Source organism: Phaseolus vulgaris, chromosome 9, assembly GCF_051622355.1.
Source record: "Phaseolus vulgaris cultivar YP4 chromosome 9, ASM5162235v1, whole genome shotgun sequence".
Classification (NCBI taxonomy): Eukaryota; Viridiplantae; Streptophyta; class Magnoliopsida; order Fabales; family Fabaceae; genus Phaseolus; species Phaseolus vulgaris.
In genome coordinates, this window is record NC_143506.1 from 37,514,332 (window position 1) to 37,533,333 (window position 19,002).

A 19,002-nucleotide genomic window follows, 5' to 3' on the forward strand; every position below is an offset into this window, starting at 1 on the left:
AATAAAAATTTATAAAATAATTTTTAAGTTGGTATTTAGTCATTAGCTACCAAATATTTAGCTACTTGCTACTTTATATTCTAAATTAGTCTCTATTAGTCTTTTAGAGACTAATTTAGAATCTAAAATATTAGTAGCTAAAATTTAGGTAGCTAATTTAGATATTAATTTAAAACCATTTTATAAATTTTTATTAATAATAGAAACCATTTTAGATATGAATATTTATTATTCTCTAAATTAGTATCTAATTTAATCAATATAATGAGTAATTATTTTTTATCTCTAAATTTAGTTATTATTGTATAATTTTCTTGTAGTAGTGTCATATTTAAGAAAGATTGATGGAAGTAGGAACATGCACATTTATTTATTTTATTATTAAAAAAAGTGAAGAATAATGAGGAAATAACTCAAATTATTTGAGCTGCAAATATAGTTAATAGAAGAATAAAAAACTTGATCCAATGGGAAAAAGTTCAATATTAGAAAACCTTCAACCACACGAGGGAACCATATTCTTTAATGGCAATGGGAAGAAAAAGTTGTAGGTATGAGTAAGGTTGGAAATGGATCTTTAGTTACTTTTAAAAATATTTTGATCATAAAATCACTAAACTATACTATTTTTTTTTGGTATATTATAACATTTTTCAAAAACACAATGTTTTCAAAAGAAAAAACAATTTATATATTCAAAGAACTAAGTAGTCAAAATGTCACTTGATTAATCGTTATGACACAAAAGATTTGGATTTATCAATTTGGAACATATTTCAAAATTTTATAGAAAGTTCTTAGTTAAAATATTTCTCGAAATCTCTTCAAAAACTTGAATTCTTTGTAAAGTCTGTTAACAAAGAAAACAAAATTAAGATCTCTTTTAAGTCCTTGAGTGTAGTTTTAACCATTAAGCTCGGCTATATATGAACTTGTTTTGTCCTACAAGAATAATATGTATTTGAGGAAAGATATATGTTTTTGTCGTTGTAGACGCTTATTCTATATTCACATAATTATACTTTCTAACTCACAATCATGATTCATTCGAGATCTTTGAAATATTATGTAAAAGAGTTCAAAATGGGAAAGAAATTTGCATCTTTGTCATTGGATGAAACCATGAAACTAAGTTTGAAAATGCATGGTGTAGAATATTTTTTCAACAAAATAGAACTTTTCGCATTTTCTCTTCATTAAGAATACATCAACAAAATTTAGCAGTTGAAAGGAAAAATATAATACTGCAAGAGATGACTCTTACAAAATTTTGTAAGAATTAAATCTTTGAGTACTACCAGATAGATGATTTGAATAATGTTATATAGAAAACAAAGTATTAATGAGACCTATAATTGAAAAGACTCCATATGAATTGTGGAAAGAAAATATATCCAACATTTCATTTAACCCTAGAACTTCTATAGTTGAAGAATCCATAAATTTTAGATTTAATGATAATGTTTGAAAATATTTTCTCAAAAAGTTCAACATGCAAAACTACAAACTATGGACTCCCATATCCATTCATCAATGAGTTTAATATATGTTGTTTGAAAGGACAACTACCCTTTCCACTCTCCTCTTAAAATGTGTGCCTAGAAAGTTAAATAATAACCATATAATTATTTAATATGAAGAAAACTAGATATAGTTAGAATTTGAAATTAAACACAATTGCATAAATAATAGACTTAATTTAAGTAATGAAAGGTAGATATAGATAGATGATATATAGTTAAAAAGAGAATGATCACAACATAAGTTATTTGAAGTATATAAAAGATGTTAATGAATGCTTTTATAAATATTAAAAAATTACATGAAAGTAGCTTAGTTGCATCCAACCTCTAATAAAGGTGAAATCAATGATGAACGAACAAAAATAATAAAGAGATGAATCAACTAAAACATGAGAAATTCATTCTAAGATTTTAGATGTCTGGAAATGAATATCTAGAATTTCTTTTTAATTAAGGTATAACTTTTTTATCCTATGCTCAAGTGACAAATTAGCAATTGGTGCTAACCAAGAACAACTTCCACACATATTGTAACTCAAAGAGTTTGTTTGGATGAACTTCTTCATAAAGACATAAAAAAAAATGAACTTGACTTCTCTACCATTTAAAATTAGCTTATGGTGCAAAACTAATTGTTGAAGACCTAATTGACTTCTTCATGTTTATGTATAAATTAATTTCTAAGAAGTCTTTCATATGGTTTCTTTAATTTTTAATTTTGAACTTTTTTATAATGTATTTTTAATTTAAGTAGAATTCAAATTATTTTTTTTTCATATATTTTTTTTTCCTGAAAGTCTTTCTAGAGAAACTCATCCAAACATGTCCAAACTTTTATTTTTTCCAGTGTTTTTTAAAAATTGGTGCAAAGTTTTAGCTCTAAGCATAAGAAATATATTAATGTGACAATAAGTGTAATAGAATTCACACACACATCACTATTATAAAGTAATTAATCTACGATTTAAACAATGATGATGCCCTTATAATTGTTATTGATGAGTGACCAATGACTTTTTTAAAATTTTCTTCAACTATACAATGAAAAATGTTTTTGCATCATCCACTTTGTATGGTTACTTTTGAATTGTTGATGTATTAATGACAATTTTATAGGAAATCATCATCGTAAAATGGATACACAACAATTTAAAAGAAATAGTTGTCGTATCCCATTTATATAGTGGATTTTGAATGCATTTCTTTCTCGTATTGTTACTTGTCCTTCCATGTCCTTACATGTCACTCATAAGAGAAAATTGAATATACGCAAAAAAAATATAATAAGAGTGAAACAAGATAATCGAGAACAAGATACAAATTTAGAAATTCAAGGAAAGAAAAGAGAAAATGGAATAGAAAACTTATGAGAAAATAAAAGTTGTCATGCCACTCGGAGAAGCTCTAAGATAAGTGTTGATGGAGTCGTTACTTAATCCAATGATTCAAGATAAGAATAAAGCAAGAAAAGAACTCTCTCCTTTTCAAAGTACTCTAGAAATTACTCTCATCAAATTTAGTTCAAATTTGTTTACAAAGAGAGGAGATGACTATTTATAATCTGGGAGTTATAATCTAAGAGTAGATGAAATTTCTCCTTAATGACATCTCAATTTTCCTAAAAGGACAACTAGAATGAGAGATCTAGGATCATATCAATTTGAAAGAAAATTAAATCCTCATATAGAGGGAAAATTTAAATTTTAAAATTCAAAACATAGATCTAGATCAATAGCTAAGATGAGGTCTATGTTTCCATATCAGAGTTGCACTTGTTAGACCTAATCTTCTCCGTTTATTTAACTTACTTTGGTTGAATTTTAATTGGACCCCAATTGAGTTTGGTTGACTTAAAAAATACTCCTTACTCTTTTTATTTTCCAATGTCCTTTACACCTTCATATACCTAATTACAAAAATTACTTTTTATACATGTTTTACAAATGAAAGAAAATACAATGAAAGTAAATTATAATTTCTAAAAATTACATTCAAAACAATGTTATTCTATTAAAATAGAAAAAATAGGTAAAGATAACAATTTACCAAATACACTTTTTTTTGGGCAAATGATAAACACTTTTCTTTTTACAAGCAATATTTCTTCTCAACTTTTTCAATTATGGACCAACACATAGAATGCTTTAATGGGTTTATCCCAATAGAAAGTTCACTATATAAGAAAGGTGTCTTCTATATAAGAAAGCTATCCTTTTTATATTTATAAGAAACATTTCAATGATACCAAAATTCTCCTTCAATTTTGAGGTTAATTCAAATAATCTCATAATTTTTTTATATCACATTTCACATGGTAACTTCTCCTAGAAAAAGAATATGATCTACACATGAATTAATTGGTATATGTTTTTCTAACTTAACTAGTAACATTGGTATAAATTTATGTAATTTGAAAGGAAAACTTTATCATCATTTACACCTTGATCAAACTCAAACATGATTATTTTTAATAAGAATACACCTATACTTTTCTATAAAAATATTTTTTTTTCAGATATATACAAAAATACAAATATAATAAACTGAAAAGAATGTTTGAAGTTAGGTTGTTTGCACATAAATTATGTTTATTAATCATGGTAAAATAAGCATATATATCTTAAATAAAAATTATTTAACGAAATATACACCACAAGAAAATCATTAAGCAACAACCAAATTTAAAGACAAAAAATAATTAGTCACTGTATTGATTAAATTAGATATTATTTTAGAGACTAAAAAAATTATTGGTATCTAAAGTGGTTTCTAGTATTAATAAAAATTTATAAAATAATTTTTAAATATAAATTAACTACTAAAGTTTTAGCTACTAATATTTTAGATTCTAATTTAGAGACTAATAGAGATTAATTTATAATATAAATTAGTAAGTAGCTAAAACTTTGGTAGTTAATGGTTAGATACAAATTTAGAAACTATTTTATAAATTTTTATTAATAATAGAAACTAATTTAGATATCTATAATTTTTTTAGTTTATAAAATACTATATAATTAATCAATTTGTAATTAATTGTTTTAGTTTTTAAAATTAATTTTTATTTAGTGATTTTCTTGTAATGTTATAACAGCTATATATAATAAGAAAACAAATTTCATATAAATATTTCGATTTCAATCAAAACTTTTAATAAGTTAGTTAGGAGAAATATTCATGAGTATTTTGTAGTTCTTTAAAGATTTTAAAGCGTATGAAGTAATTAAGTTATTAAATAAATACTATAAATTATAGAAAATTATTATATAAAATTTTTACTGCTCTCTAATTTCAGTAATGTTCTCTCTCATTTCATTTAACAGATATATCAGCAGACAAAAAAAAATAAAAATAAAAAATCAATTTCTTTTAATTTTAAATTTTGAAATGAATTAAGATTTTATCAACTAATATAATATGTCCACAAATATTTGGACGCGCTTGTTAACGTGTTTTTACTATAATATGTAAAGAACTAATTTATGTGAACCTTTTAAATTTTAATATTGACATTCTGAACATGTGTAAAATCAACATTAATAATAGTACTTTTTATTTTGGTCGAATTTTATAAATGGACGGAACATTAATTACATGCTTTGTTTTGAATATAATTGCATTCACATGTCTTTGTTTTTATTAAATTTTTTTAGATTAGACATTATTATGATACTTTACAGAACTAATACTTAAATTAACAAAAAAATATTATTATAAATAAAAAGAAAAATATAAATAAATATAAAAAACTAGACTAAACACTAAAAAAAATCATAAAATAAAAAATCAATTTTAAAGACAAAAAATAATTAATTAAATTAGAGACTATTTTATAAACTAAAAAAAAAAAGTTTCTAAATTAGTGGTAAATAGTTTCTAAATTGGTATCTAATTAGCTACCAAAGTTTTAGCTACTAATTATTTAGATTATAAATTTGGTAGCAAAAATCTTAGTAGCTAAGCTAATTAGATACCAATTTTTAAACTATTTAATAATTATATAAATTAATTTAAAAACTATTTTTTTTAAATTTTTAAAATAATTTCTAATTTAGTAAATATACCAATTAATTGTTTTTGTCTCTAAAATTAATTTCTATTTCATTATTTTCTTGTATCGAAAACTTATATATTAGAAAAAACGATAATAATTTATACCGATATATAAAAAAAAACTCTGAAGGAGATTCAAATGTCTTTGTTTAGTCTTACTATAAAAGAAGTTTGGTAGAAAGACTATCTCTTTTTCTCTTTTGTATAAACTTTTTTTTAGAACGTAATTTATATGATATACTTCAACTATTCAAACATGTGCTAAGGTCAAAATTCTTTTCCCACTTAAGATATTATGTTGGAAGGTTCATTTGATGATAACGCGTGGAATTCTTTTGACTTTCCATCTAATAAATATTCATGAAAGAAACTTTTTAATATTCTTCATATAAAATGCATCCAATACCCTTTTTTTTTCCTTTTTTTTTCCGTGTATGATGGATCAATCATTTGCACATCCTCAAATTGAAATATTTTTTTTTATATATATATTTTATTTGATGGCACTTTGCACAGGTACAACTCACAAACTAAATAAAAAATGTAAAAAAAGAAAAAAAAGAAAAGAAAACCATGACGCAAATCACTTACAATTGGTGATTTTCTAAATTATCTTTGTTAGTGTTTTGTTAAAAAAGCAAAGATAAATCACATTAACAAACTCTCCAAAAGCATCAATTTACTCTTAATTATGTAATTAAAAGTTCATTATAATTATTAAAAATAAATAAAGTTTTACAGTAAAGACAAATTCCAGAAAAGGAAAAAAAAGGTAAAGACAAATAATATATTGATGATCATCTGTGAATAGATATTGCAAACATTTTATATATAAAAATAGAAAAAAGACAACCTTTGCACACATATATACACCCCACCATTGCATATTGCATGTTCCATTGGCTCTCTCTATAAACACCACTTTTCTTAATTTCAGCACCAAAACCAAAGCACTGCACACTCTCCTTTAACACCCCATTTCTCATTTCTTTTCAAATCTAACCTCACTTCTCATATCTCAGGCTCTTTCTTCTTCAACATAAACATGGTATGTTCTCTAATCTCTTCATTTAGTTCTGTTTTCTCATAAGCATGAGTTTCTCTCTATTATATATGTGCTTTTGTATGGACACGTTCCTTTGTTTCATGTGTTTTCTTTTCTGCATGAGTTTTTTTTTCTGCATAATTTTTTTCAAAAGTGTGAAGGATCCAGGGGTGAAAATCTCTCTGATGTCTCTGCTTTTCGGATTCTGAGGGTGGTTTTAGTGTTTGGAGGGTCAAATGAGTGGTGTTCTGAGGCATGCAATTTCATAGCTAATCACACATTCCGAGTTTCTGGTCTTGGAAACTAGTTAATCTATCTTTACCATTACAAAATTAATATAACAGTTCGTTTTGTGCACAGAATATTTTACAATAATATAATGATTCTCTCTTCAAACATGCATGTGAATGCCAAAAAGGAAAACAAAATTTGGTGTTGTTTAATTTAGTTCTCCTTAGTTCACGGGCACAGTGCCTTGGAACCTGTCAATTTCGAGTTGGCAACCCTTTGGTTGAGAGTGTTTTGATTGGCTCAAGAATACAATTTTTTTTGTGCAAGTATAAATCAAACATCATTATCATTATGCAAGTTACCAAATTAAATTGTAAACCCTCAAACAACAAGTTCAATATGTTTTTAATGTCTCTGATGTGTTGTAATGTCTTGGATACTCAACTGATTGGGGATAAAAAGCTTGTGTTAGGATTATTTCTATAAGGATTGGAACACTGCTCATGAAGTGTCTTATGATAAAAGAAAAGTTCGATATGTTTGCATAACAATGTTTAGACCTTACCATAAGACACAATCGAAATTTTAGAATGTTTGGTCGGGTCAAACTTTGTGGACCTAGATTTGGACTGTATTTGCAATTTGCAGGCCAAGGCTGCATTGTAGTCATCGTTGCTTTTACTTTGCATAAACTAAGAATATTCAGGAATGATAACGTACAATTCATAAACACATGTTTATGGCAATGTTGTTGTAACCCTTTTGGCGTTTTGGAACATAAGAATGTGAAATGGTGCAGGTTCAGATGAAAGAGGAAAAAGAGAGGAAAATTGTGCTGACAAAGCCATTAACAATAGAAAGTGAATCTGATTCAGACACGTATAAAGCCCCTAATCTTATGCAAAGAATACTCAGTTTATTCAAGAATGTACGCCCTGGTTCTGACCTCACACGCTTTCAGGTATCTCTCACTTTCTTTCACGTCTTTTTCTTCTTCTTCTTCTTCAAATTCTCTTCTTCTTGTTCCATTGCCACTTTGATCTCACACTTGCACTGTCTTATCACTTTCCAACTTCAAAAAATTACTAACTATTCAAAATAGTTCTGGTAATCTACCTTTTATATAATTTTTTTATTATGTTTTTCCATTGATGAAACTTAGAAAATCTTTGGAGGTGCTTCACTTAAATTTGTTTTTAATAGAAAGTTTAACTCAATTCACAAATCGACCTACCCTTATGCTTGCTTTTACCAAAGATTAGACATCTTGAAAAATGAGAATAAAAAGGAAAGATTTTGACTATTTCTTCTGATACCCTCCTAGTTTAACTTTAACTGGATCTCGTAAAATCATCTTCTAAAGTGATATTTGCATCATAATTTGATAATTATCTCTAATGTATGGAACAAATTGGATATTTGATAAATTGGGATATTAAAGTTGATTGGTTCAATATGTACATTTATGGCTAACAAAGAGCCTGAGCCACCCTCTGGGAGCAAATAATGTCCCTAGTTGGCAACTACACAATGATGATCACGACGTATATTAAAATAAATGTAAAGTCTGGTTTCTTTGTGATTTTTCTTCAAATAAACACAATTGCTCTCTCTTGTTATTATCAGCATGTAAATCAGAGATTGTTCTGCGGTGTTAAATTCAAGTTTTAGAAATGCAGGTAGAAAAAAAACTCAGATAAATAGTACATTATTTTGACTTACATTCAGTTGTTGTACTTCAATTTTCACCAATTCTAACTTAATTTTGTTTATCTTTTATGTCTCAAATTTTTAAAAATAATTTATCCTTACTAGTTGTATTTTGACATACTTGAATTCATTTCATAAGAGCAACCATTGGAAGGTGGTATATAATGTGTAATGTTGAGATGTTTGTTGAAATGCAAATATTGTATACATTTGATTAGTTTATTAACTGGTGTCATTTGAGTGACCATATTACAGAGAATGATGAAAATGTTTTGCCATGATTGCAGCTTCCACCACTATTCAACTTACCAAAGTCACAACTTCAGTGCTATGGTGAATCAGTGTATTGCACAGGTTCAGACTTGCTAAGCATGTGCAACAATGGAGAGAGTCCAATTGAGAGGTTCATATCTGTTGTAGCATGGAGCATATCTACCACTCGCCCTGTGACTTTTGGGGTTGCCCCTTATAATCCAATTCTTGGAGAGACACACCACGTTTCAAAGGGAAATCTTAATGTGTTATTGGAGCAGGTACATGCTTCTCATTTCCACATTTGCATATTTCTTCCTAATATTATGGATAAATGCTTATTTTCGTGTGGTCACAATGCTAAAACATGGCCTCATTCTGAACTCTTATGAAGTAATGTTATTCATAAACAAATTCTGCATCCGTTTTTCTTTCTCTGTTGATCATCACATCAACCATCAATTGTATACTTCTTTGTTTGTTATAGAAAAAATTGCACAAATTCTATTTCTCCTGACCTCTCTATTGGTTCAAACTTGAAACATGATTTTTGGCTTGGTTACTTTGTTCTTGATATCCATTTCAAAGATAATTAAATTCTTGGTTTACTTCTTGTGTGCAGATTTCACATCACCCTCCAGTAGCTGCTCTCCATGCAACAGATGAGAAGGAAAACATTGAAATGATATGGTGCCAGCGACCTGATCCAAAGTTTAATGGTATTTCACTATATTGACCCTTTTCTAGACTATTATCCATTTCAAAAGTAAACTTTCAGATGTTTGCTCAAAAAGTTTCGAACTTTGTGTGATTGGTGCAGCAAAAAATTGTGTTTCTGATTAATTGACTAAATAAAACTATGATCAGATGTCAACAAAGAATCAATTCTGAGGACATATTTTTCATATTATCAATCAGATGTCAACAGGGGAAATCTAAGAACCAGTGGTTCTAGACACACTTCTTATCAATCCTTTATATCAAGTACTGCATTTGATAGTTTCTAGTACCAAGGAAACTTCCATTTTGACAAAATTATTAGGAACTCAGTCTCAGTGTTTATCTAACCCTTTAAAGATCTTTCTGATTTTCAAATCAGAAATGTGCATCACAATTTGAATTCTTGGATTTTTTTAAATTCTTCCCAAATGATAGTTAAAGTAAGGTCCAAATTGAATAAACTTTTCAACAAGTACTCATAGAAAATGAAGAAAAAAAAATCAAACTTTCTCAAAAATTAAAATTTCAACATTGTAGAAAAGTCTCTTCGTTTGAGTTCTCATCAATAAGTTGAGGAACATGATTTGATTTTAATTTCTGGGTGAAAAGATTAATCAGACAGACCTAAGCAAGTCAGTTTCAACTTTCATGTTCTAAATGTAGCCTCTTACTGCAAAGACTTACATATTTTTATCTGTGTCTGCAAATTAAACACACAGGCACATCAATTGAAGCTAAAGTGCATGGTATTCGGCAGCTGAAGCTACTAAATCATGGTGAAACATATGAAATGAATTGCCCTCACCTTTTACTTAGAATTTTCCCAGTTACTTCGGCTGATTGGTCTGGCACAGTTACTATCCGGTGCAAAGAGACAGGCCTAGTAGCTGAGTTATCCTACAGATCAAGTAATTCCTTTCTAGGAATTGGAGGGAACCATAGAGTGATCAAAGGAAAGATCCTTGATTCTTCATCATTAAAAGTTTTGTATGAAGTTGATGGTCATTGGGATAGGTATTATCTTCCTTCTAAACACATCTTAGAACTTTCACTTGTTTTTCAAATCATATGTAGTATAAGTATATAAAGAGCATAGCAGTAGATAACACAATTGATTAACTTCTACACTAGTTACATGCCTGTGTTATTTTCAAGAATAGTATTTTCAAACCATAGTGCATGTTCTTATCCCTTTTGTTATGCAGGATTGTAAAGTTGAAGGATAGAAATAATAGGGAAGAAAGAGTAATATACGATGCAAAGGAAGTTATGTCAGTTCTAGAAACTCCTATACTCAAGGATTCAGAGGTAATTGAAATTCTACTTTATATACTCAAAGTGTATACACATCAAACAATCAAACTTTATGTTCAAAAAGTGATTGTGTTGTGTCATGTTTTGCTGAGTTTGACATGAGATTTTGTTGTTCATCAGAGTGTGTGGCCAACAGAATCAACTCATGTTTGGGGAGAACTGAGTGAAGCCATATTGAGCAAGGAGTGGGAGAGAGCAAGAGAAGCAAAGCTAGAAGTTGAGGAAAGACAAAGGAAGATTGTGAAAGAAAGAGAATCAAAAGGAGAAACATGGATTTCTAAGCATTTTGTAGTATCTAACAACAAAGAAGGGTGGGAATGTTCACCTATTCATAAGATTGTACCAGCTGCCCCCATCATAGCACAATAATTGTTCATGTTCACTACTCAAAAGCAATGAAATACATTTTAGAAGAGAATCTTCATTGAAGAATTTAGTTGTTCAAATTCTTATAAAACTTATATATATATATATATATATATGAGAAAAAAAAGTTATCTAATAATGGAGAATTTGATAAAAAAAAGAAAAAGATCTTTAGGAATCCAAGATTGAAAATGTTGGTTATAAATGTTTGGTTTATGTCTTAAAAAGTAACATTATTAGAAAACCAGGAAATGTTTTTAAATAAGTTTTTTCAGAGATAAGAATCTAATTCTTTTCAATTTTTAAAAAAAATAATAGATAAAAGTAATATGATATTCTTATTATTAGATCATTTAACATGATAAATAATTAATTATTTTTTGTAAAAAATCACATTACTTTTAAATTCTCAAGAAACTTATATAAATGTTTCAAGAACTATTTATGACAAATAAAAAAAAATTAATCGTTCACTTTAAAAACAAACTCTTTTTGTAAAGTGCAAAGTTTTATTATGGTTTTTAATCATAAATCACCATTTGTGATAAAGTTGTTGAATTTTCTTGAGGATAGTTGAAAAATCACACCAATGGTTATTTTGTTTTTTGTTAATAGTTTATAATTGTTTTACTTTCCATACATATAATCTTTATCTTTTTATTTTTTTTACGTATATCATTTAATTCCTTTTAGAAATTAAACAAATATTTTTTGTTTTCAACAATTACTTGTATACTTTTCTTTTAACTGGTAGAAAATTTTAATATAGAAATTTATACACTGAATTCATTCGTGGATTGTACATATATAATATAAATTATTGGTTTCATGATAATTATTTTAAAAAATATATTTAAAGTGTTTCTATTTTATTACAATTATACTACTTAAACAGAACATTTTTTTTCATAACCATTAGATGGTCCCACTTTTTTTATGATTTTCAGTAATGGGAAGTCATATTTTGACACATACCAATAAAAAAACCATTTAATACTTCAATATATTAATATTTTAAGTATATTATTAATTTTTTTAATTTAAATATTAAAATATAATACTAGATTACTAAAAATTAGTTGTAAAGTGAGTTTTTCTTTAAACATCATACATGACAACTCACTTTTTTTCTATATTAATTCCTATAACTCCAATACTATTATTTTAATTATTTTTCACATATTATATTTTTTTATTAAAACTCTCACATAAAAAATTATATACAACTACAAATATTTCTTGAAGTATAATTTATTTTTAAAGAATAACATGTGTATGAAATTTTTCCATCCATCCCAAACAATAGATACTCCTAGATGAATCATGTTTCATTTTTTTCAACACTTCTTGTAGGTTCATCCAAGAGAACAGTTCTTGCTTTCTCAGAAAGAGGGTAAGTTTTTAAGCAGATTTTTCTTGTAGCATGGAGCATATCTACCACACCCTGCAATTTTTGGAGTTGCCCCCTGCAATCTCACTCTTGGAGAGACACATCATGTTTCCAAAGGAAATGATAATGTCCTACTTGAGCAGCACATGCTTTTGCATTTTGTTACAAGCTCAATGTGGTCACAAAATTATCACATTTCATCAATATTCTCATAATCTTTAAGCTTAAGCCTCTAATGTCTTGTGTTATGACACATCATGGATAGATATTTTTCAGTGAGTATTGTTCTGTATTTACTTGTTTGCAGGCTTCACACTACCCTCCTGTGTCTGATACAAACTATTTGGTTCCAGTATCCGTTCCAAAGTTCAATGCTATTATTCTTTGGCATGACAAATGTTGTGGTACAAAATAAAGTTAGACTAGATAGATTAAGAAGTATTTAATGAGTATAACTTTTGGTCTAAAATATTTTTACTTTACCAAGTTGTAGTGCCTATCTGAAAGTAAGATTTTAGTTGGCAAACAAAAATTAATCATTTGTGAAATTGTGATGATGCAATGTTCCTTATCTCATAACATACTGCATCACTAAGGGAGACAGACAAAGCAGAGGTAAGAGTGATGAATGATGCAAAAGAAGTAATTTCAGGGCTTTAGGCTCATACTGTGAAGGAGGCAGAGTTTATATATATATATATATATATGTGTGTGTGTGTGCGCGCGCGCGCGCGCGCGCAGTGGTAATGTATATAGTTGCATGTTTCATCTGATAAAAACAAGAATGAATGTTAATTATCAGATCTTTATTATGACTCTTAAAAAGACCCTGTATGTATGTTTGTATGTATTCTTCTCATTCTCATGTAAAGAAGGTATTTTCACTGTATGTACCCTATATATAGAGACACTCAAAAGTATCAAAATTTTAATGATTACACTACTGAAAGTGCACACTGTAAATTCTTACAAAAATCCAAGCACCTTAAAGGAAATGTTATTGTAGACCAATCAAACCAACTTTTGTTTCCCTTCACACAGATTTTGATTGCTCTAGTTCCAATTAAAATATAAAGAGTTCAAAAATGAAAAGTAGTAAGGGAAATCATGATGTTTTATTTTCATGTGTATGAGCTCAATAACAAAGCATAATATGCATGAGTTGGAGTATGTTTTTGAGTTTAATCAAAGATTTTGTTGTGTATATTTAATGAGTGTGTGGTCAACTGATTCGGTTGAAGTTCTCACCTCGATTAGAAATAAGATCAATTCAAAGCATGGAAGCAAGTGCAAATTTCATCTTACAACCTGTTTTGTAAGATTGAATTAGACAACTGTTTTGTAAGATTGAATTAGAGTTAAAATTCACTTCTTAAGAAAACAAATCCTATATTAAGTGAATTGAACCAAGCCATCCTAAGCAAAGACTGGGAAAAGCAAGAGAAACAAAGAAAGCTGTGGAGGAAGACACAAAGGGAGAGAAAAAGAAGGAGAAACTTGTGTTCCTAAACATTCTGTTCTGTCTCAATGCAAAGAAGTGGTCTGGGACTGTTACCTATTCAAAAGTGGGTCCCTTCATCTCCTTGTAACCTGATGTTTTGTTTATATTAGCCACTAGTCCCACTACTACATTATTAGTACTATTTTATAAAAGTAGCCATGTGAGAGTTTTAGGCAAAGTCATCATTAGCTTGGCCAACCTTCCTGAAAACAATAACAAAGAAAAGTCTATCTGATATTATACACACCTTATTGGATTGGTGCTCAGAAGGAAGAAATTATGTCTATGATACAAGTTTCGACCTCACTCAACAAATTTTTTTAGTTTAGGCCTTTTTCTTTCCCTTCAATTGGACAACCAAATTATTGTATCAGTTGCTAAAAAAGTCATAAATTGTTTGTGTTGTATCTAATATGCAATCCACTACCAGAGATTTCTCTTCATCTGACTGCTCCATTAATTTTAATTGCAAGACACATTTTCAGTAATCAAAGATTGTTCATGAAATCCACAGACTGAAATATCAAGTGCTTAATCATTTGGATCATGCATTGAGGAACATTCATAAATACAAAGAAGAATTATGCACAAGAAATTTTCAAGTGTAACATGTCTCAAATTTCAATTTTTTCCCCTGCCAAAAGATAACCAAACCACCTAACATGTCTTCTTCCTTCCTAGTTTTACCTCAATTCAAGGTCTTTCAAACATCAACAATGTTCTTGCAAATCTGATTCACTTCTCCGGTTGAAAGACCTCTCTCTGATGGTGTCCAAGATAGGTTTCCAAGGCTGAACTCGACTAGGACTTTTCTCAACCACACCAAGCCTTCCAGGGCTCCTTGAAGGTGAACTCCAAGAATTGCTCAAACCATGTTGGCTTGAGAAAGGACCCTCTTTGAGTGAGGACCCTTTGCAAGTTTTGGCTATGGAAGTGAGCCTCTTTGCAAGGGAAGCCAAGTCCACAGGAGAAACATCAGCTTGAAGAATTGAGTATGGTAGCATGAAGTACACATTCCCTGGTTGAAGTTGAGTGTCACCATTCAATGGTTTTGAGCAAGGGGAAAGAAGCTGAACTGAGGTACAAACAAAGTGCTTTGGAAAGGTATCAGTGAGTTGGCTCACTGAAATTGGCTGGTTGAAATCCTCCACATAGCCACTCAGATGAACCAAACGGACATTGTTGGTTGTGGAGGATGGTTTAGAAGAAAAGCAGGCTCCCATATGTGACTCTTTCCTGATAGATGATGATGCAGAATGAAAGGGTAAAGCTAACCACCAAGTTTGTACTTATTTTAAGTATGACTATGTTAATTTAGTATATAGTATACACAACTGGGGTTTGATTATTGATGCGTGGAGGGATAATTTTCTAGTATTTTTATGCCTAAACAGATGAAATGAACAGTTATTGGTAACCTAAGCAGTGAATTTTCTGACTGATTCCTTGTGTTTATCTCCAACTTGGTTCAAGGACACAAAAGGGTGGCCATTTAATAAAAGTGATTCTGCATGGAAACACAAGGTGAAGCCTCATGTGGCCAATAAAGGCATTTATATGTGTTAGTTTGAATGAGAAAGAAACTCTTGAGTGGTGCAAACACCATAAAGTTTTTGTTTTTTCAAACACCATAATTTCTAACCCAACCGTATGAAATGGGTCATTGACCAAGTAGACCTACCTGCAAATGCTATATATCTTGAACCGTTGAAACATTCAAACTAACCCAAATTAGCGATTATAATCATGCAGTGAGAAGTAAAATCAACAATTGGAAGACTATAATGGCATAATTAGCATTGGATTTTGATCTTATTTTTGGATGGAATGGATGTCTATGTAACATAGACAGGACACTGGTACGACAAGGATACAGGATACGGACACTGAGATACCTATAATTTTTAAAATGTAGGACATGGGAATACAAATCTATATATTATATAAATTGATAATAAAGATTTAGGTGTATAACTATGTTTTAATTTTTTTTAGAAAAATATTTTTCTTCATGATTGGTTCAAAAGGATATTTGTTCCTCATTTTTATAATTATATTAAAAATTTATACCATAATTTTGAGTTTTTTTAAAATCAATGTATTTCTTCATTTTAAAATTGTGTTAAAACTGTGTTAGAATTATTAGAAATCTAATAAATATTTTTTAAATTGAACATTTCATCAATACATATCCTACGAGTGTAAGTATTCACTCGATATGTGTGTTTGATACGAACACATCATTTAAAAAACCGTGTCCGAGTCTCCTAAATGGATGTACCTTAAACGTGAGATTAGGGTTAGAAGCATTACCAATCACACTTGTGATAGAATGTATAGGTGGGTCCCTTTTATTGAAGGGAAATATACATTCAACAGTTGAAGGTGGACTTAGAACACGAGGTCTTGACTGAAGTGTTGGAAACGCTAACTTTTTTGTTATGATTTTACAGTCCATGATTCTGACCCTTTTGGTTTCATGCTACTTAACTTGATGTTGGAGTGCTACCTTTTGTTTTATGCTATGTTCATGCTAAGATATGTTTGGTGGATAATCTTATTTTGAATGCATTTATCTTGGACTCAGTGAGACAAATTTTTAGTCTATTTTAGAAGTATGAACTTGGTGAAGTTTTTTTTTATTATTGATTTATTTTTAAAATACAATCATTTTTTAAAAATTGTTCTAAAGTACATGGGAGGGTTTCATTGCAAATTATAAATTTTGTAATAATCCCAGTGCAATTTTGTAATAAATTTAGGGTTTAGGATTTATATACAATTTGAAGTCCTAAAATAAGTTATACAACCAATTAATATGAATTGTAGTCGCAAAATATGCTACAAATTCAGTTCCTGGTAGATGCAATAACAATTGATTATTTTGTATTTTTCTAAAATATTTTTCATTTGACAAAAAGAAATCCAGAATTAAGAGTGAATCTTCTTATATTTGCTCATTAGGTTGAAATTTGCACCCACTTATATACAATGAAAGACTCTAATCTCTAGTCGATGTGGGATACGTCAAGAGTGACAACTCGTGCGTGAGACTATATATTATGGATGGTGGCCTGATAAATTCGACAAACACTCGTTAGGATAGGCTCGAAATGACTCTGATACCATATTACAAAGTGGAGTTTAAACCTAACTCAACCCCATAAAACCGACTTATATACCATGAAAGGCTCTAATCTCTAGTCTGTGGGATCTCCAACAATATGATCCTTCATTATTGTCTTATAAGTATCTCAAAATTTTCTTTACAACTTTTTTCATTATTGGATTACTTTGATATCTTTCTAACTAGTAGCAAATTTTATGTCTAGTTTCTTACAAATTTGAACATATATAATACTCCCAAACAATAGATGTATACGAAAAAACAAATTACTTGCTTTTGTTCCTAATCATTTTTAATACATTAAGGGAGACTAAATTTATCTCCTTTCTGGATTGAAATGGGTGATGTTGAATATTTTTTTATCTTGAACTTCTTTACTACTTTATTAAAATATGTTTTATGAAGAAGATCAATATCATTAGTTGCAAATAAGATATTATAAACATACAGAACCATAAATATAAATTTACTCTCACTAACCTTTAGATATATTACAATCAACAATATTTTTATTAAATCCAAAAAAAATAGTGATATCAATAAATTTCAAATACCATTAGAAATAAAGTTGTTTATACATTAATTTCTTGAATTTGCATACCGTTCGATCATTTTCTTCAACTTAAAACCTTGTTAGTTCATCCAACACTTTCCTCTAAATCTCAATCTTGAAAAACATGTTTCACATTTATATGATGTAGCTCCAAGTCATAATAAACTACCAATTCCATAATAATATTGAAATATTCCTTTCATGATATTAATAAAAATCTTTATAATCAATGTGAAACATGAAAAACACAATAAAGAAGATTAATGGTGTTTTTAATGGACATTTCAAATCTTTTGAAAATTGAAATTAAATGTGTATTCTTTCATTTTGAGAAAGGGAGAACTATTAGACCCATATGATAAAAAAATTTAAAAGATTGTAGTTTTGAGAAGTTGTTATTTTTCTGAACACAAAAACCAATTCAAGTTAATATTAATATATATATATATAATAAAAAAACACAAGTATTTTTATATTGAAATTTGATTTTATCTATGGCAACTTGAGATTATATCTAGTTTTTAACAAACAAATCAAATTTCACAAGAACCAAATCTCAAAGCTTATAGTCTGAAAACTTCTAAAATTATTATTTTTGTTTATTAATATATTATTTAATTATTAGTATGTGATAAACCTAAATATTAATATCTATATGAATAATTAATTAATTGAGATACTAATAACTAATCATAATTATTTTACTTTTAAATTAAATATATATATTTACATTTTTATACCCATAAAAACTACATATTATGAAAAAGTGAATTCGGTCTCAAACATTAAATGCATATATAACAACTTTGATTAAATAGCAGAGAAAAGTGTCTGAATTGGAAGGTACAAAGTGTCTTCTAATCAACTTATTTCACCAATCATAAGCACTTCTGCTGCAACACCACACATGCTTTCGAATGCGACATCATGCTTATATTTAAACACTTTTTTTTCTTTCTTCAAATGCAAAAAATATATAATAATAGAATAAATTTTAAAAATAAAAAATAATTAATTATTATGTTATTTAAATTATATATTATTTTAGAAATTAAAATAATTATTAATATTTAAAATAATTTTTATTAATAATAAAAATTTTAAATAATTTTTAAATTGATATTTCATAAGCTTTAATTAGTATATAAAATATTGATAGTTAATTACATAATAATTTAAAAACTATTTTATAAAATTTATTAATAGTAGAAACTATT

General features: G+C 28.1%; 2 protein-coding genes across 3 annotated transcripts; one reads left to right on the forward strand and one right to left on the reverse strand.

Moving 5' to 3' along the window:
• The first annotated feature begins 6,467 nt into the window (after positions 1 to 6,467).
• LOC137821506 (oxysterol-binding protein-related protein 4B) lies at positions 6,468 to 11,280 on the forward strand. Of its 2 annotated transcripts, XM_068626128.2 has the most exons (7): positions 6,468 to 6,624; positions 7,652 to 7,813; positions 8,850 to 9,095; positions 9,437 to 9,533; positions 10,254 to 10,548; positions 10,740 to 10,842; positions 10,969 to 11,280. In XM_068626128.2, the coding sequence occupies exons 1-7, from the start codon at positions 6,622 to 6,624 to the stop codon at positions 11,215 to 11,217; spliced, it is 1,155 nt and encodes a 384-aa protein (XP_068482229.2). In that variant the 5' UTR covers positions 6,468 to 6,621; the 3' UTR covers positions 11,218 to 11,280. The 2 variants fall into 2 exon arrangements, with proteins under 2 accessions (XP_068482229.2, XP_068482228.2); XM_068626127.2 differs by lacking the exon at positions 6,468 to 6,624 and having other exon boundaries at positions 7,643 to 7,813.
• Positions 11,281 to 14,621: 3,341 nt separating this feature from the next.
• On the reverse strand, positions 14,622 to 15,671 carry LOC137821507 (uncharacterized). Its single transcript, XM_090295559.1, has one exon. It carries the CDS (start codon positions 15,326 to 15,328, stop codon positions 14,816 to 14,818), a length of 513 nt encoding a protein of 170 aa, XP_090151685.1. The 5' UTR covers positions 15,329 to 15,671; the 3' UTR covers positions 14,622 to 14,815.
• Between the last annotated feature and the right edge of the window lie 3,331 nt (positions 15,672 to 19,002).

What these genes read in the sequence shown, in the direction of transcription:
- LOC137821506 (XM_068626127.2), top strand. Translation starts at nt 7,643, where the DNA reads ATGGTGCAGGTTCAGATGAAAGAGGAAAAAGAGAGGAAAATTGTGCTG. An exon ending in GTTGATGGTCATTGGGATAG is followed by an intron (nt 10,549 to 10,739) that starts GTATTATCTTCC and finishes TTTGTTATGCAG; the next exon opens with GATTGTAAAGTTGAAGGATA. An exon ending in CTATACTCAAGGATTCAGAG is followed by an intron (nt 10,843 to 10,968) that starts GTAATTGAAATT and finishes GTTGTTCATCAG; the next exon opens with AGTGTGTGGCCAACAGAATC.
- LOC137821507 (XM_090295559.1), bottom strand. Translation starts at nt 15,328, where the DNA reads ATGGGAGCCTGCTTTTCTTCTAAACCATCCTCCACAACCAACAATGTC.